The sequence below is a fragment of the Tachypleus tridentatus genome, chromosome 8 (assembly GCF_004210375.1).
Source record: "Tachypleus tridentatus isolate NWPU-2018 chromosome 8, ASM421037v1, whole genome shotgun sequence".
Taxonomy (NCBI): domain Eukaryota; kingdom Metazoa; phylum Arthropoda; class Merostomata; order Xiphosura; family Limulidae; genus Tachypleus; species Tachypleus tridentatus.
This window is the reverse complement of record NC_134832.1, coordinates 104,351,894-104,372,724: the sequence shown is the minus strand read 5'-3', so window position 1 is coordinate 104,372,724 and position 20,831 is coordinate 104,351,894. Positions and strand designations below refer to the sequence as shown.

Genomic DNA, 20,831 nt, shown 5'->3' with positions numbered 1-20,831 from the left:
TTGTTTTTCATCAGAACAATTCAGGTAAAGTTAGTCAAAGCTTTAAGTGTACTCCATGAATTGAAGTAAAATGATGCTTCACTGTAAGTTGACTTTATTATTCAATAATCCTCATAAAGTAAAACTAAAATGAACTTATGCATGTTAAGCCTGGACTCCTTTGTAATCGAAAACAACTTGAGTAAAGTAAGTGTAGGTTTTAAGCATGTGGTATTCTAAAACTAATCATATAATAATTTAATCTACACAGCAATGAGAGCTTTGTGGATCTAATGTTTAATAAGAAAGGTGTAATAATTTGTTGCAGGTGGAATGAGAGAGACAAGATGTGAAGTTAAACCCAGTTGAAGAATAAATAATAGATTAACTATTATGCACAGTGCTACTGTGATTTATTATTGTGTTAAAAACAGTTGAATAAACTAAATCTGAAAGGACAAGGATGTAATAAAAAGATTAAAGAAAATGAACTAACTTGAAATAAACTGAAACTGTTTGGTGTGCTATATGCACAAAATTGTCAGACTATCAAACTTAAAGGATTCTGTAGTACATGTTAGTTTCTTCAGTATCAAAAATTAATCAAGTTGAAAAATGCAAACAATTTCTATCATGAACCACATTTGCTTTGCAGCTGACCAATCATAGAATTGGGATTTGGTAGAATTTATTAATTAGATATATACAACAACTTATTAATTATAATACTCAAAAGATTACTACAGAACATGTGATGCTAAAAATCAGGTTTTGGCTCTTGTCATGTGCAGAGAATGGATAGCCCATTGTGTAGTTTTGTACTTAACAACATATAAATATGAAGTCAATATTTTGATTACATGGATAGCTGTAATAAATAGAAACTTATTTCTGCCAATTGATTATTTTTGTAGGTCACAATAATAATTAATTAAACAAGTAATGAAAAAGCATAATGACAATATTTCAATTATTAGAATCAGTTATTTTAATTATTTGATTATTTTATTCAAACTAATCAGTTTAATAAAAATTTTGATTACTGGTAGTTAGAATAATTGAAAACACTAATAATTGGATACACTAATTTTTATTAGTTGATTATTTTCATGACATTAATTGATTTTATCATTTATGTGAGACTGATCAGTATGATCAGTGCTCATGGGTATCAGTTATATTGATTTTTATTACCCGTTTCTAATCACAAGTATCCAGAACTATCTAACCTGTGTGAAAGCCATAGAGCTGTTATGTTCAAAGGTAATGTAATATATAACACAATTATACCTCAATACAGTAGATAGCCTCTTGTCTAAATCATGCTACAGAGAACAGATTACTTCAGAAAAACTTATTGTACTCTGAATCAAAACTTTAAAAAATCAAAATTTTGTAAATATGAATTACTGTTGGGAGAATGCAGTAGTAGTATTTGCATACTACAAGTATATTTTTGGAGTTGATATCAAATAAAGCTTTACTTCTGGTTTACATTCAACAACCCAGATAAAGTAAAACTAAAATGAAAAGATGTGTTTATTTTGGAGCTAACACTAGGTAATACTAGACTTTCATCTTACCTCAATATTTGAGTAAAGTAAGACCAGGCTTAAATTATACCATGAGAGTTACCATAGAATGAAACTTTCGTTTTATTTTAAAAATTCCACTAAGGGATGGCATGTACCATAAAAACTAATGTAAAATAATGTTTTGGCTTTTAATTTGCCACAATAATTTCATGCAAGTTGGTGATTTAATTAACCCTAACACAGTTTGGATAATAACAAGGTTACACTAACATACAACTTAGGCAAAAAAGAAGGCTGAATTTTCAGCTTTATCAACCACTCAGAGGAAGTAAATCCAAGCATTTAGTTAAACCAAAAACTCAAATAAAATAAGTCTCAACTGTTATTTTGCCTCCCAAAAATTTAATAACCTAAGGCTTGACAATTAGTTTACCCACAAATTGAAAGTGAATATGGGTAAGGTATTATTTTATAGTGACACTTTAGATAACATGAGACTAAATGAGGTAAAAAATGTTTCATATTGTATTATTATTCTTGGGAAGAACAGAAAATTAAGAAGTACTATGAATTGGTTTTAAGTATTGTAAAAAAATTTAATGTCATTTTAAATTAATAATCAAATCAATGATTACAAAGTTGCTAATTTATTTTTTTTTTTTACTCCCAGCCAGGCATAAGACCACGTGTATTAGAAGCTATAGCAATGTTTTCTGTATTTCCGATAGAATTCAAAGCTCTTGTGGAAATTGACCGAGAGGTAAAAATAATAATTTACCTATGTTCAGTGTAAATGGAAATTTAAATTTAAGTAACTTATATATTTATTTAAAAACTAGTTTTTCCAAAAAGAAATTTACTCAAATACTAAAAGCATATTTGAGTAAATTGAGGGACATAACTAAACATAAGAATTCCTTTAATAAATAACTTCATCACATGTTTTTTATAACTCTTCAGCCATAATACTAAAGAGTTTTAACTTCATATGTTTTATTAATGTAAATGTTTTCAAAAAAATAATTTTCTGATTTTTGCAAGCTTTAGTCTTCAATATTGTTGGACTTATAAATGAATTGTTCTGTTCTTTTTTTATGTAACTATAGAATTGTAGCTGTGGTAATGATAAGGGTTTGAATAAATTTAACATAATTAAAATGTTTGTATGCTGAATATGTAATAACTTTTATAGGATGAACAGAGTAAAAGCAAAAAACTCATGAATATGTTTTTAAAAAGGAGAATTTTAAAATGCTCTAGCTTATGAACCAAGTTGTTAATTAACTTTCCTTTAAAGTATATTCTTAGTTACTTTTTTATCAGGTTAAATTATCTGTATTGTAGTATTTTCTGTGATCTTTTATTAAACATATTTCTGAAAAAGATGCTGAAAAATGAATGATTTGTTTGCCTCAGATGTTTGGAAAAGACTGCAACCATGTCAATATTTCTGAAGGTTTATTGATAATTGGTGTTGGGAATTCAGCTACTGGTAGAGTGAGGTTATACAATTTTGTTCAGGTTATTAAAGAGGTAAGTAGAATGTTTAGTTTAAATGTTATCCATGGTGGTTTCATACAATTCTTGCCTTTTAAATCATAACAAACTTGTAAGTTTGTATTAGTATGTTCTTGTGGTTAAGGTGCTCAACTTGCAACCTATGATTTGTGGGATTGAAACATGTCTCAGCCATGATTGTCCTCTCAGCTGTAAAGGAATTATAGTTGTTATGATCAATGCTTATTGAAGGTGTTATTTTTGTTAGCAGTTTTTTTAGTAATGTACTTTTACTTTTTATCCTGGGCTGTGAAAGCTCAATCCTGAACCAGGAAACTTGAGTAGTTGAATGGTGTCTTGTTTGTAACTCAGCCTTAAGATAATAATTTTTTTGTCTCTTGGACTTATTTAATGATTGGTATTTAGAGACATGTAATATCAGTATGTTTTCAATCTTGTTTTCAGAGCTTAATGTTTGAAGCTAAGCTGCAGCAACCTTGTGAAGCTTTGGAAAAGGCATTAGTTGGATCTTACCCAGCAGGTATTCCTCTCAACTGTAAACTGAAAGGTAGATTTTACACACGTTAAAGTTTGTATCTGGTGTGATTCAATGTTAGATACCTTTAATTTATCTCAAAAATATTTGTCTGTTAATAAATTATAGCCTTTGTTTTATGGATAGACTGTTAGAGCTTACATTTTGATTTGTTTTGTAAGATAAAAAGTATGCTGCATTATTAAATGGTGTGTATTGCTACCACTTTAAAAGGTAAAACAGTTTTTGTTTGTTTAAACTGTACAGTTTAGTATTTTAATAAGTTAGCATTAATATTACTGTATTTAAGTGAAAGATTTGTTGCTTGATTTTACTGTGTATACTGTTGGTTGATCTTTAAAGTGAAACATTTGTTATATAGTTATTTTATGAATTTTGTTTTATATATTTATTGTATTCTACTGTTTATATGTTTTGCTTTTTAAAATAGTATGTTTGATTCATTGTTTCTCAGTGGGTCAACAGTAAGTGTACAATCCTGTAATGCTAAAATCCAGGAAAACAAAGTGCAGATAGCTCATTGTGTGGCTTTGTGTTAAAAATGGTGTGTTTGGTTTTATGGTGTTCATATTTGATTACTGAAAATGTAGAATATTTGTTGTGTGGTTTTCCTGTTTTTATAAAGCATAATTTTTTAAAACTTCTGTTTTGTGTAAATCTGTATTTGTTTTAACTATAGAATGAGATATTTGTTTTATAGTGTATTTTTTACATTTGCTTGTTTCATAAGTAAAGCTTTTATTATGCAGTAGTGTAATATTTTATTTAATAAAATAGAAAATTTTGATATGTGTTCTTATTATTTACTCTTTTGTTTGTATTGAAGAAAAAAATTGTTTAAGTGTCATTTTGTTTGATAAAATGGAACATTTATTGTGTGAGTAGATCTTGCAAATCTCATGCCTTTATATTCCCAGATCAATAAGATTGTTTTATTTATTTACAGTGTTTATTAAGTATTTGATTTTTATCTCACATGTTTTGATGATTGTAACAAATTATTTATCATAATTTCATAAAACAAGGTTATTAAATCATGATTCTCAGTATTTCTTGATGATGAGAAACCCACTTGAAATAAAAATGTATCTCAAAAGGGTTGGTATGAGTATTAACACTTTTATTGACAAGAAGAGAACAACGTTTCAACCTTCCTAGGTCATCTTTAGGTCAACAAACAGAATTTGCAATTGACTATTGTTGGACACATGTCTTAGGGACAAGATTATAAATGGGTACAGAATTGTAGGGAGCATTCCAGTTGGATATTAGGTTATTAATTACTATAAGTGTAAAGGTGTTCCTTTATATTGGTTTAATTTTAGTTTTAGTTGCTGTATAAGTAGAGCTTCTTTGATTTTGCATTTATGTATATTTGTTTCCCTACTTAGTATCTGGGTATTCTCTATAGGTATGTTGTGTTTATTTGATTTGTAGCATTCAAAAACGTGTTAAGGTGACTTTTTGGTGTTCTTTGAATCTGGTTTCCATTTTTCAACTTGTTTCTCCAATACAGAAGTCATGGCAGTTGTTGCACTGTATTTTATAAGTTATATATTTTTCTCATTGTAAATATTTTTGATAGACTTGTAATAAACCATTGCTCCATAGAAGTGTTTGTATAAATAAGTATTTTACTTTAAAAATAAAAAAACTGCAATGTCAGAAACTTGCATGTTTCTGAGGTTCAGTGACTTTTTTATCATTTAACATCTTGTATTTTAGAAATATTTTACTGTGTTTAGTAGGGAGTTTCTTTTAAACTGGTGAATATACATAAATATTGAGTGATATACATACAACCAAATGTTATGCATATTTGATACACACAATTTCTAATGGATTTTTTTATACGAGTAATATTAGCATTTATATAGAAATACATTATATTTGGAGCACTGTTCAAATATTACATGAAACAAAGGTATACACAGTACAATATTCTATGAAATCTATCGGTATTCTTTAATTATGATGTATAAAGTTACTTAGTTTTAGAAAGGGAATAAGGTAGTCAGTAACAAACTAATAATGCTTTCAGGTAATAATATTCAAGAAATGTAGGTTAATACCTTATTATATAAAAAACTGAAGATTGTGCTTTTAATATTATGTTTAAAATAGCCTCAAACTTTTACATTGTATGGTCGTGTGCTTTATATTTACTACCAGTCTTGATGGTTGATGCTGTTTTGTTCTTACATTTGCTTTTTTTCAAGTCAGGGAAGTTTGTTACATGATAATATATGTAGTCGTGGAGAGAAATGGACTGATCAGATAACCTGATTGATTGAATGATAACTAATAAACATACCTTTTTGATAGAGTTATTTAATTTTCTTGCTGCATTCTCTTTGTACAGTTTTGATCAACAGACTTCAACCATAAACCATGTTCAGCATCGAATTTCCTGAAGTCCTGAGTTAACTTATATCTATCCACAACCTTAAATACTATTAAAGAACATTTTTTAGTTTTTATGATTTTCTTGCATAACAATATGTTTCTGTTCATAAAAAATATAATACATAGACTGTTTTGTATATTAAATATTTTCCTTTTAATTCCTAGCTTTTGGTCAACAGAGCATATCTTCATCAGGCAGCAATGTACTGAATAATACACATTTGTTTATTTGTGGAACACTCTCTAAAGGCACATGTCTAAGCAACAATCCTAACAAATTGGCACCTGAAAGTAAAGTTGTTAATTGTATTAAAGTAGAGAGTGCAGATAGCTCTTGTGTAGCTTTGCAGGAAATTCAAAACAAATTAAAGTAGAGAATAGTCCAACTGTATTTTTAACATATTAATCTACTTACTTTATATGTTTTCAAAAACATTGTTTCTCTTCTTGAAAAGCAGCTACAGCTGTCACCTTTGTCAAAGAACAACTTACCTTTTATTGTTTCATTATTATAACATGCTCTGGCCTAGAAAAACAGATACAACCATAAATACAATCAAGAACATCTGAGTTCCTATGATTTCATTAATACAAAAGAAATTTTATATCATTTCAATTCTGATTCTCATTAGGAACTTATGAGTTCGTAGCACTTAGATTTCTTTTAGAATGTTCTCTTTTCAATACAAATGTATGATAGTAACTTGGTATATGTTAATAAGGGTAGAATCTATTTCTTCCTGTAGAACCACCACAACTTCTTTTTGAAGTTAGTTGTGCCGATTACACCATTCATATTGGAGGACATCCGTTCCATTTCATTACAACTCCTCCTCGTCACGATGGAGTGTTTCAGGTAATAGTGGTCCAGTGCTGATCAGATGATTAAATTTCTATATTAAATTATATTAAGTTGTCAGTAACAGGTAAATACTTCATATTTTGTTTTTAATTAATTGTGTTTGTATAGAAAATTTTGCAAACTTGGTAATGATAAGTATGTGAAAAATAATAATTTTATCATGTGAAATTCAAACCAGATGATGATGAAAATCTAGATATTAATTCTCTAAACTGGTAATAATAATAATAATTTTATCACGTGAAATTCAAACCAGATGATGATGAAAATCTAGATATTAATTCTCTAAACTGGTAATAATAATAATAATTTTATCACGTGAAATAAAACATTCAAACCAGATGATGATGAAAATCTAGATATTAATTCTCTAAACTGGTAATAATAATAATAATTTTATCACGTGAAATAAAACATTCAAACCAGATGATGATGAAAATCTAGATATTAATTCTCTAAACTGGTAATAATAATAATAATTTTATCACGTGAAATAAAACATTCAAACCAGATGATGATGAAAATCTAGATATTAATTCTCTAAACTGGTAATAATAATAATAATTTTATCACGTGAAATAAAACATTCAAACCAGATGATGATGAAAATCTAGATATTAATTCTCTAAACTGGTAATAATAATAATAATTTTATCACGTGAAATAAAACATTCAAACCAGATGATGATGAAAATCTAGATATTAATTCTCTAAACTGGTAATAATAATAATAATTTTATCACGTGAAATAAAATATTCAAACCAGATGATGATGACTGTGCAAGAAAATCTAGATATTAATTCTCTAAACTGGTAATAATAATAATAATTTTATCACGTGAAATAAAACATTCAAACCAGATGATGATGACTGTGCAAGAAAATCTAGATATTAATTCTCTAAACTGGTAATAATAATAATAATTTTATCACGTGAAATAAAACATTCAAACCAGATGATGATGACTGTGCAAGAAAATCTAGATATTAATTCTCTAAACTGGTAATAATAATAATAATTATATGCATTGAATATTTTAGGATATTAATAGACATTATATGTTTATATTTAAATCTATTTATATATTTATTTTAACAGATTTATATCTGTTTTTGAACACAATCTGAACAAATGTAAATATTGATTGCTGAATCAGCTGCTGTTCTAATTATTTTTGTTTTCTTTCTTACCTGTAAACTTCTAATCTGCTGTATACTTTGACCTATATCAGTTTCATTCTGTTTACTCAATCGACTGTTATTTATCAGCCCTATAAGTTGGCTTGTGTTTGCATTTGGGTTTTCCAGTCAGATTTTCTTTATTTCTATCAACCTGAGTGTATATTATCCATAGTATTATGTATATGTATATTAATATATGATATTATTTATTATCACTTAACAGAAGTTAGTCTATTCCAGTTTTATTGTTTTTATTCAACTAGTTAATGCTCTTGCTATGAGCTTGGTCAATGTGACAGACCTTTTAACCATTAAGTGATCATCAGAGTTTTCATACTACGAGGTCTGTTAAAAATATACGTGGACTGTTTGAATTGCGAATTGTTTGTTTTGGCCAAACACTCGATCACTGTTCTTCCCCACCCCACTTACTCACCTGACCTTGCTCCTTGCGATTTTTTCTTGTTCCCCAAACTCAAAAGACCCTTGAAAGGAAGAAGATTTGAGACAATTCCCGAGATTAAGGCAAACGCAACAAAGGAGCTGGAGGACATTACAAAAGAAGCGTACCAAGACTGTTTCAACAAGTGAAAACACCGTTGGGATAAGTGTGTGCGTTGGGGAGGAGAGTACTTTGAAGGGGTCCCAGACCTGTAACTTCTAAATAAAGTACATTTTGTTTTATGACATCAGTCCGCGTATTTTTTGAACAGCCCTCTTATAACTTTTTCACAAAATTTGGCAGCCTTTCAATATCATTTAAAGTCTTTTGTACACAACAAATCAATTTATCAATTAACTATTTTTATTAAAAATTTGTCAGTGAATATATGGAATCAGAGTTTTGACTGCTCTGAGTGTAAAGTACTTTTCATGTTAAGATTAAAATTACTTTTTTTCATATGAAAATTGTGAAATTTTTCTTGCATAATTTCTTAAACTTCTTAAATAAATATCAAATATTTTTTTCAGTAAAACTTTATACCTTATATGTTTTCTCTACCCTAATTCTGTACACATTTGGTTGAGTTGACTGGCCTTGTAACTATTTTAAAAAATATAAAATAAACCTAGATTATCTTTTTTTCTTTTCTAGAATGACTGGATATTGTAACATAATTGTACAGTTGTGTATTCTGAATAGTGTAATCCTCTTGCTAAAGGCATTTTATTTTGCTATTGTCATGAGATTTAAGTGAGTTACATTCAAAGGTTAATTAAACTACTCTGTTATCATGGTAAATGAATAAGTCTGGCATATAAGTGCAGTTAATAAACTAATTTTTATTAGTATGTAAGTTTAAGTGTTTAATTTTATAAGGCAATATTGAAGAAAATATGAATTTTCACTCACTTTAGAATTGAGACATCTTCTCTCTCGGCATTCTTTCTTTTCTTCATTTACCATCCTTCCAAAAAAGTATGAAATTTAATATAAATTGCTCATTATAATTTGTCATTACTCAGATAAAGCATAATTTTTCATAGCCTTCAATCCTATTTAATTACCAAACTATCAAATAGAAATTCAGACCCCTTAACATGCCCACTAGTCACATTCTTTCTTCAGAAATTGCCAGTACTTTCCTCTGTTGTTTAATACCATATTGTTTATAGCCAACAGAAAACTAAGGTTTTAATTTACCAAATGACATACTGTATTATCGTGTTTTATGTTGAGAGAATTGTCTGTCTTCCAGTTCAACATTTAATCCACAGGAAACACACTGATGAGCTTTGCTGAATTTCTGACAGCTCTTGTTGCATAGTTAAAAACCAGAAAAATGTTGATAGTTATGAACTGTATTCTGCCTTTTGCATGTTATTATTCTGTGTTCTTTGGAGAATTATTTAATTAAGTAAAAAAATGATATAGTGCAGTAGTGCTGTTAGTATAAAAAAGTAAGGTTAAGTGTCATGACACTTGACAGCACAAAAAAAAAAGTGAACACCCAGGTATTTTATTTCTTGTTTTTCATGTGTATTCTTTATTTATCATCATAATAATGACTAAAATGTAAAAATTGGAAGCTGTTTAGGTTAAATATATTAAAGAATAATAATTAACTTTATGTTTTTTTGTTTGTTTCTGAATTTGACACAAAGCTACACGAGGATTATCTGCTCTAGCCATCCTTAATTTAGCAGTGTAACACTAGAGGGAAGGCAGCTAGTCATTATCACTCACCCCCAACTCTTGGGCTACTCTTTTACTAATGAATAGTGAGATTGACTTTCACATTATAATGCCCCCATGGCTGAAAGGGTGAACATTTTTGGTGTGACAGGGTTTTGAACACCCTCAACTATTGGATTACAAGTTGAGTGCTTTAACCACCTGGCCATGCCAGACATAGAAATGTAGTTATAAATAGAAGGATACTGTTGTGAGTTTAAAGCTATCTGTGATAGAGAAATGTAGTTTTCATGTCACAATTTGAAGTCATTCTAGGAGGTAATAAAATGGTAATTTAGATCTTTTGGTTGATGGTTACAAGGTCATTCAAATTCATCAACTTTGTGTAGATATGAGGTAGAAAAAATAACAGATGAAATTAAAGTTTTTACTTAAATAAAATTTTTGAAATTTATTTAGAAGGTTTTAGAGATTATTCAAATTAATTTTGAGAATTTTGAGATGAAGAAGAGTATTCTTAATCTTAACAAGAAACCTCTTTGTGCTTGGATTGGTAAGAAAAAAAAAGACAATATAGTCATGAATAGATCTCTAGTAAAAATACTTACTTCATTAGTAAAATGTAATTTTTCTGTAGACCACTTATAGTGTTTACTGAATGACTGTCAAATTTTGTGATGATACACTTGCTGAATTAAAAGTTACAGTATGGAAACTTTATAAACTACAAAGTGGTTACAAACTTGGTCAGTTTGACTGACCTCATAGCAAGAAAGTTAAAACTCATAACAGTCCACATCTTTATATATTTAATTTTATTGTTTCATTGACCTATGATCCTTGTCTACCTTGTCATTCTGCCATCCAAATTGTAAATCACTTGGGAGATGTGTAGCTCACATTACCAAATTGAATGACACGATGCATGACCTGCTTGCAAGCATATGTCATGAAGATTTTTTTTCATTATTCATTATCTAACCCAGTAAGTTTCTAATTTTTACCTTTTTGCTAATCTCATAATAACAAGTAATAAATTAATTTGTAAATCTGTACATGATTTTCATTATTATAATTTAATGTTAAACTGTAAAATGCATATTTGACTTTAATATTATTGCAGTTGAAACTCACATTTTCTTAACTGTTGGTATGCAGTTTGTTTATTTATAGTATTGTGATCATGTCACAGTAGGCATCATTTTAAAGTAACTAAGTGCCTAGAACTTACATACAAGGAAAACTAAGTTGACTTTCACTTCAAGGTTGGTCGAATTGATGAACCTCATAACCATTTTGTTATAATGCCTTTCACAATGTAACATTAAATTTTAATATTAAAAATCAAGAAGGAGTGATTTATGTGTAGCTGAACAATCTCTATTTTCTTGTTTGCTTTGTTTTTGTCACTATCATTTCTTCAAGATTTAACATTTAAAAAAATATTTTTTATTACTTGTTTTGTGACATTTTTTCCTTAACTGAAAATTAGTGTATTCTCTGAATATTCTGTTTAATATTATGTGTATTGTTTTTTTTTACTCCTTCACTTTATGATAATATTGGGTTTGGTTTCTTAAAGACACTGATTTTATAATGTACAAAGCATTGACTATTCTACATGTTACAGTCATCTAACACTCATCGGCACGTAACTCCTGTTTCACCTTATACTTAAGTTTTTTAATGGAGCATCAGAATTCTGGAAGAAAGCTAATTTTAAGTGGTAATGATAAAACATCATTTACACTAGAATTATGATATATATATTTTTTAATTACTGCTAGTTATTTCAATAAGTTATGACATTGTGCACCACCTAGAAATACGTAGAGTGGGTTTAGATCTAAACTTATGATAGTGATAAAGTAGTTGTAGAATCATCTTGACTGAAAGAAACAGCAAAAAAAGATGAACAGTTTGGTGGGTTGGTTGCATTCTGGATTGGTATATTACCAACAATTTATTGCCTTGTTTTTGGGCTTGTTAGGTAGAAAATGAAAGTGAGTAGCATTCATGTTTTAAAGTAGAACTCTGTCATTGCTGATTATTTAGTGTGCCCATTTGTATTAAAGAATACTTTGGCTATCTCTATAGAGTCTGCTGATTCTGTGATAAATAAAAAACATATTAAAAAAGAGATATATCATTAAACTGTAAACTCTTGTTTTCTTGCTGTTGGTTGCCGATAACATTTAAGCTAACTTTTTTATACTAATAGTACTAGTAAGCTCTATAACTTTTATTTACTGAAGTAATATACCTAAGAACACAGAATAATAGTATGCACAAAACAAACAATGTCCTATAACTATCATAATTTATTTGGCTTTCTTACTATGATACGAAAGCCTTTAAATCTAACTTTAAGCTTGTCGATAGGTTCACCATGAGAGAAACTTTCAAATCAAAGACGAAACAGACAGTACTCTGTACTGAACACAACATAATAAGTAATTTGATTGGTTAAAATATTGGTTTTCTTTTGGTTATAAATAACGTAGTATAAAAGAGAACTATTGACAGTTTGTGAAAGAAATAATGCAACAATGGGTCTGCTTTTCTGTAAAAAAATAAAATTTAAAGCTATAAAATTTATACTTTGTCTTACTAATATTTATTTTGTAATGATTAATTTAAGTTGAATTCCATACTGTTCAGAGGGGTGGTAAATAAAGTAGAGAGGTTGAACGACCAAAGAGAGAGAATGTCACAATTTGTATACTACTGCATATTGATAATTTTGTCACACTTCCTTATAAATTAAAAACTTGTATTAAAATTTGAATTAGTAACTAAATTTTGATGCCAAATGTGTTCATGTATGTTGATAATATTTAAAGTATTTGATTTAGTTGTAGTGAGAGGGTTAAATCTGTAACAAGTAATAAACTTGATATGTATCAGGTGTAACTGAATAAACAGTTATTGTTTATGGGTGTTTTGGAAAATATAAAACCTTGTTTTCTGCTATGTGATTATGTGATAATGATCTTTTTTGCCAGATTACAGTTTTGTAATTTTTGAGATTTGTAGATTTGTTTTATGCCAGATTTATTTTTGAGTATTTTTACCATGGCTGAGTCAAAATAGCTGTATTATTTTCTAGGCTGTTCAAACACTTTCTGTGAGAAGTAATAACATTCCATTGTTTGTGTGAATTACAGGTGTGCTCTCTTGCATCTAGTGTTCTTGTTGAGAATGGATATTTAAATTTTCCAACTAACAGTACAGAACCTGACTCTGTTACTTTCCACCCAGATGATTCTGGAAGAATTGTGTACAATTCAGCTCATAAAATTAAGTAAGTTGTCTGATTTGTATTAGCAAATATAAATTCATTGATAAGCAGAAATGATAAAATAATTATTGTATGTGTTCTGTCTGCACAGTATAATAGAAAAATTAGTTCTATGGCAATATGCACATGTCTTGCAGAAAGCTGTTTTTCCCATACATCTGTCTTTGAGATTTGTATGCCACCAGCCTTTAGGCAACTCTTACTTAAACTCACAAGATTTATTGTGACTTGCACTACTGCCTAATGATGGTATTATGTATCAAAAGCTCTACATCATTAACAGGGCAACACAGCCTTTCCACACACTAGCTCTCAATATGCATTTGCACTCATGATCTTCATTTTATTCCTCAGCATTGAACATATCAGATGTGTATTTACTTTGCCAGTCTAACAGAATTTCTGATGTTATGCTTGTTGATAAAATGTGTTTCCCTGTTGTCAGGATCTTCACATGTGTACCTTTGCTAGGTTGTCAATTGGAAATTACCTTCTGCTTCTTCATGAGATGAAAATGATTTGGACCCTCTTCCTATCATGGACCAGATGACACATATCCAGTGCTGCCTGGACTGGAGCTGACCCTGCAAGTACTTGCAATCATCTCCCATTCAGTTGAATTGAGATGAGTACTTACAAATATATATATGTATAATGCCCTCCTCCTGAACATGCACTTACTAGTGTTGCTCTCTTGTCTTGTACAGCTGGTTACAGTTTACAAGTTTGATGGTAGAGTTGAGAATAACATGAACTAATTGTTTCTGTGCCCTCCTATAGCTGCTGTTTGTCCAATAAGTCTGATCATAGAGTTGAGGTCAGCACTACATATGGTCTGAACATGCTGCAACTAAACTACACATATTATTAGCTCTCTAACCTCATGTGTGTAAGTCCTTGGATGGCTTATTCTGCCTACACCCACAAAGATGGGCTTGTTTGCCTCTTCCTCTTTCCAGTCTGGATAAGGAGTGTACCTTGGAGGAGATGTGATGCTGTCTTCTGCAGGTGTTCCACTGTGGAACCTTGCCATTGGATGTCACACTTCATGGGTTTCCTTTAGGCACTTTCTTGTTGGATTCTAACTTTCTATTTGTAGAGGTGTGTGTATAATCTCTAAATTTAAGACTTTCCTTACCTCCTAATGTATTTTTGATAAATACTAATCACTTTACATACTTTTTGCACTTCTTCCCCACTTCTGGTGTGATTTAGTATTCTTTACATTGTCATGGAATGAAAATGCTGAGTGCAAAAGCATAGAGGGAGCTAGTATGCAGGGAGTCTGTATTGTCCTCCTGTTGGTGAAGGGATTTTTATGCTGCATAACAAAAACATTATGTAGTAGTGCTAATCCTGAGAAATCTCCGAAGTTTAGGTAGGGGTTTTCTAAATTTTAGAGGCATTCAAGCCTAAGGCAGACATATGGGAAGGTAGCATTCTGTGTGAGAGGTGAGTCTCTATTGGAAGTTTATTGTCAGGTAAGAAAAATGTTAAGATGGCATGTAATACTAGCTGATGTATTACTATAATGAGACTATCATATATGTAATGCATTTGATGTTACTTTAATGCTTTGTATTTTGTCCTCTAGCTTTAAGGCAGTGCTTTCCTATGATATATATTTTTGAGTCAAATATAAGGGTATGGGTTTTGTATATTTCTTACTGTTTTTAGTCATGGTAAAATGATTGTTTTGTACACGTTGTTATCCTTCAATTATGCTATTTTTCTTTTATTCTCTGTTAACTTTAAGATCTTTTGTGCACTTTCCATTTCAGTCACCTTAAAATATTTTATATTTTTCTTTAATTCAATTAAAAGGTTCAGTTTTTCCTACATCTTCACTCGTATAATTTTTGTGGCTTAGGTTTCAAGTATTCCTACTGATGTCAGCTTCAAGCTTATAATTTTACTTATAGTAATTGTAATATGGTTTTTTAGCAGCTTAAAGAATATACCATTCATAGATTTATTGGTGCTTTTTATCAAAAATAAATTTTTATTTCCATGTGTTTCTTGTTGTTACGTTTTGATCGTACTCATAAACGTTAATAAATTTGTAGTAGTTACTCCTCTACTTTTTTAACTGTTTGTGACCAGTGGAAACTGTTTTGTCATTTGCCACAGAATTGATGTGTCAGACATATTTTTTTTAAATAATGGTTCAGATAATTTTGTTCTGTGGCCTGTGATTTTGAGTGATGCTTTTTTTGTTCTGATTGATATCATCTCTTACTGCTTTAGCAAGTTAACAGCATTCTTTGAGAAATGTATTCTGGGAAGCCCTTTAAGTAATGTCTTGTTGCTTTAAGTACACTGTTTTTCTGACTTTTCTATTTTAGAAATATATTCCAAAAAATCATTCTTTGTAACTGTAACAACAGAAACTAGTTAATTACACTTTTTTAGAAACTTACAGGATTAAGTGCATTATATAAAAAAATGATTTTGAATACCCAAACCATTAAGTCTGGTAACACGCACAGCTATATAAAGTTATGGTGTAATGGAACCTATCAAAAATATGGTCTGATAGATAAGTAGCATGATATTGATGAAATGTGATTGCTTTTGTGAAGGGTATTTAACAGTCCTTGCCAATGCAAAATATTCAAATACTTGGGTTATAAAAATGTGTTCAGGGTGGAGATTATAAGTTTTCAAGAAAAAGATATCCTTTGTATTTAATGGCATTGGAAAACAGTAGATTGTGGATCCAGAAAAGAGACCTGCAAAAATTCATATTTTAGCTGTGGTAATCAAATGGTGATGTATTATAAAAGGTGAGAATCCATTAATAGAATGGATACATACATTAATATACAATATAAACAAGAAAGACATTCATCTGAAAATGAAGTCATCAGAGTATGCATTCACCAAGGCTTCTAGTCATACCTAAAACAGCTCAAGAATGAGTTGGGTATTCTTGCTTTCCCATACAAATATATACTGGTCAATTTGCAGGATACAGTGCTTGTAGATTTCTGTGGGATTGTACTATTGAAATGAACATTGTTAAACTGTCGTCCTCATACAAGGACAGATTATGTAAAGCCTGGAGAGAGAAGTGATTTGGATGTACAATAAAAACTAAGCTATGGGGCTATTGCCAAAATGCATAGCCATCAGACAGTTGTGGAATGTGTACTGTAATGAAGTGATGAGACTCCAAAACCATTTTAATATAATTTACTCAATCCTCTGTTCTAGGAATTCATTTCTTGTTGCTTTAACAACTAGAATTAATTAACTGCTCTTTCTGAGAAGTGTATTTCATGATAGTCCAGCACTTCGGGATCTCATTCCCATCTATGACTCTTTGAACAAGACCAGAGTTATTTATAATAATGTTGCAATAAAGTATACTGTTTAAACATGAATACCATATCCAGGTTCTAAATATAATTACACTTAGATCCCTTTTTTTTAAACACTAAAGTGTAAAAACTTTAGTAAAAAACATTAGCAATGGGAACTCTTTTAAATCCATTAATTTTTTTTAGAATGTAAGTGAAGTATTAATATTAAATTTAAAATATCATTTCATCTCATATTCAACTTTTATTAGGCTTATGACTAATTTTTTCCATAATTTTATGTTACATTTATATGTAGTTACCACTTCCATACAGTTTCCAGGTATAATTTAATTTTGTTGATTTCATTTTCTTGAATATATAAAACTGGCTTTGGAATAACAGTGATGATGAAGACAATTTAGAGATATGCTGAGAATAGAAGATTTTGTGACCAGCATTAGCTAGTTAGTATCTAACTAGGAGACCATAAAAAATGAATATGTGAAATGTCCTCTTTGTTTTGATTGTTCAGAAAGTGAGCAATAAGTAATAAGATGCAATTAAAGATAAGAATTAAGAATAAACATTATTTATGTGATTAACTCTGGTGGTCAGTTAAAGTGCTGCAGAGTATTTAGCACAAACAGTATTGTTTGATATACAGAAATATATGTATTTGAGCAGCAACTTGCAGAGGTATGTGCATCCTGAAAATAATGGTCCAAATGGGTGGTTTTTAGTATTCTGGGATGCCATAAGCCTTTATCTGGAACAATCTCAATTTAATGGAATGTGCAACATAATTATAATGATGAAGGAATATTAACTATAATTCTTAATTTACCATGAGTATCTAAAAGTGATATAGTGGTACTATAATGTACATGTCTGTTGTGACCAAAAAATCAGATGTGTCACAAAAAGTTTTATTTTCAAGTTATGTTTGTGCATTGTTGACATCAGTCTGACTCTGACAGTCAAAGAGCAAAGTGATGTTCATATAAAGAATAAACATTTTGTTGTTTATTGTACAGTTTGCATAATGTCTGAAATTCACATGTACAGTTTTTTTCAGTATTTCTCTGTACTGTATCTGGTACTTGTTCTCCTTTGTTAAATCAGTAGTGTGGGCTATAATGAATTTTTTGATAACTCTGACATAAAACAAGTAATAAAATGTTGAATTGCACTCTGGAAAAGGTTGTGGTATGTACTCCTCTTTTACCTTATTTGTGTACATATGGTTAACTGATAATGGTTGGGTAGAGAGGAAAACCCACTCTTTTCCAACATATTGATGTTGGCTTTGGTTCAAGGTAATATTGGTTATAACAGAAATGTGTACATGGTAGTTTCTTCTGTGATTATTTATCCAGGTGATGGATTGGAAATCAGCATTAATTTAATTGTGAAGAAATTATTGTTCTGTTATGATCAATAATTTGGAAGGAATGCAATAGCTGTAAAATGAATTAGTGATGTATGAGATGCACTTAGATATTTGTCATAGTCAATTTACCATGGATTTAATTATGAAGAAAATGGGCAGTAGTGAAGTGTAATTTTTGAGGAAAACCATAGTTGTAATATGTTTTTGTATAATAGGTGAGGTTTGAAATACCCTTGAATATTTGTCAGTAATGTGATTGGTAATTGTTTTATGTAAGGATAAAGATTACATGAGTAGTTAACCACAAGTTAATGCAACATCAAATAAATGGTTAAAGTGGTTAACAAGCTGAAATTGGATCAAGTTAAGTATCAAGTGATTTATCTGAAAGAAAGAGTTTATATTTGATATCCATATACATTGGTCTTTTATGTAGACATATTAATAATTAATAAATTCAGTATATGCCTTTTTATTTATATTATTAACCTCATTGTGTTGATCTGAAGTTGCCTTCTTACATTTTTCATTTACCCCCCATTTCATAATTCTCACCAGTTGTTTACAGAGCATTTCATCTTCTAGGCTTCTGATCATTTTTTTGGTTTCATGGTTGAAACATTTTATCCATGATTTTACTTTTCAGTTGTTAATGTGAACATTTCTTCATTGCTTAACTTATTTTTTGTTCAGTTTTAGTATATAGATATTCCTTTTATAAATTTCTGATATTTTTTCAGTCATGTAAACCTTGGATAAATTTTAACAGTATCACTAAGGGCTTAGATATTCTTTCCTATGATTTTGTTCTCTTATTAATTTTGTAAATTTTGATGTTTCTTTTACTGTTTATTTTTCTTTAGTCTGAGGGTTTGGATAGTTTTTATGGTGTAAGGTTATCTCATTATGGTGAGTTAGATATTTCATGCCCTCTGATTTTATCAGTTTAGTAATCAAAATGTTTACATGTACAACTCTTCCTTAAAACATTTCATTTGATATTTTTATAAGAATTTAAGCATTCTTCTTGTGGAAATATATATATATATATTTTATTTTTAAGTCTGAAGGTGTGTACATATGAATATGTGTGAGTATGTGTGTTTATGTTTCTGTAAGCTTTTAATTTTTTTTTGTTTAAGGATTGAGATATGTTTTTCTTTGTATGTTTTTCCAGTTACATGGCTTCTTTCTTACTATTTTATAGTCTTAGTTATTTTGTATTTAGTAATTGTGTTTTATAACATAATAAGTTAACAATCACATTAGACTTTCTTGTGGTTTCTGAAATAATTATCAACAATACATTTCTCAGTTTGGAACATTTCTAAGTATTCCATTGTTTTTGTCATTTTAGTGTTCACCATAAATCCTGGCTTTCACTTTGTGAAAACTTATGCACCAAACTTATGATTTAGGCCTTTTTAAACTTTTAAAAAGTTTACGTACTTTATCTTCCTCACACTTGTGATTTCTTTCTCTGTCAGAAAGTGTAGGTTTTTATTTCCTACACTTTTAATCTTTTTTTTTCTGTTCAAGGTGTTTAATTATTCTTTTCCATACTTTTGAGAGTTTATATTTTAGTTCTGGAATAAAGCAGGATAAATACTTTATGGTGTAAATTTTTAATTTCTGTATCTGCTTGACAATTTGTTCAAAGGTGTGACCTTTTTTTTGTAATAATAATTTTTTTATGTTTTAGGATTTTTGAATTAAAAGAAAATGGACAAGGAATAACTTCATTAAATAATGGTTTTGAACTTTCTATGAACAATGGGAAGAGAAGAAAACAAGGGTCTAAACTTGGCACAGCCAGACTGCGTGAGGCTAGGAAGACATTCTCTTCAGACTTTGTGATGTCCTGTGAAGTGAGTAATAAAAACATGACATTTTTTTTAAAGACACTGAAGTAATAAAAGAAGGCAGGACTGATGATTGTTTAACTGGTACCATAGGAAACTGTCTATGTTGTCTATTTAAAAGAAATAACATGTACCTTAGCCTTTGTTGGTTTGTTATGAAAGTAGAAAAGATAATACTTAGTAGCTATGTGTGACAAAGAAATGTTTTTGTTATAGCCTTTGAAATAAACAGTAAGATAATGAAGTATTTTCAAACTTTTAAGATAATTACAGTTTATTAATTAAAAAATAATATACTCTTTATATGTTTCTGATGGTTTGCAACATATATAGTTAAAAAAAATGTTCAGAGTTTATGATAATATAACCTTCATATTTATGATAGTTTGTAAGGTAAATAGAAACACCATTTATCATTTGATTCAAAACTGTGATGTAGAAATAAATAATTACTTGAGAATTTATTATTGTTTGTTTAAAACATTCTTCTTGGTTTTTGAGTTGGTTTTTATCATAAAATTTAACCCAGCTCGTAACCATGAAAGTATCCATCAGAGTAATTATACTATAAGTTTTAATAATGTATACAAATGTTTATAAAATTTTGTAGATCATCAGTAAACAGTACAAGGCTTTTGTACACAAAGTATCAGGTTTTAATTATCAGGAATTAATCATTAGGATTTTGTAATTAAAGATTTTCTCATAAAATATTTTCTTTCAGAATGTTGACAATCCAAAATGCAAAGTAATTTTTGTTTTAAGATTTAAAATGCTTTTTTGTGTCAGAGAATTTAAAAATTTCACATGCCAAATTCT

General features: G+C 29.3%; 1 protein-coding gene across 6 annotated transcripts in view; it reads left to right on the top strand.

Annotated features, from left to right (window-relative positions):
• The window catches only part of LOC143223110 (DDB1- and CUL4-associated factor 17-like), a 45,205-nt gene that overhangs the window by 11,574 nt on the left and 12,800 nt on the right, over positions 1-20,831 (top strand). For 4 of the 6 annotated variants that reach the window (XR_013012668.1, XM_076450586.1, XM_076450588.1 and 1 more), the window contains 6 exons: positions 2,185-2,274; positions 2,931-3,047; positions 3,477-3,579; positions 6,720-6,829; positions 13,322-13,458; positions 19,853-20,018. Coding sequence is in view for 5 of the 6 variants with exons in the window: in XM_076450586.1 (XP_076306701.1) it covers positions 2,185-2,274; positions 2,931-3,047; positions 3,477-3,579; positions 6,720-6,829; positions 13,322-13,458; positions 19,853-20,018 (723 nt within the window). In the remaining variant the exon portion in view is untranslated. The remainder of the gene's footprint in view (positions 1-2,184; positions 2,275-2,930; positions 3,048-3,476; positions 3,580-6,719; positions 6,830-13,321; positions 13,459-19,852; positions 20,019-20,831) is intronic. The other 2 variants (XM_076450587.1, XM_076450589.1) reach the window with 2 other exon arrangements.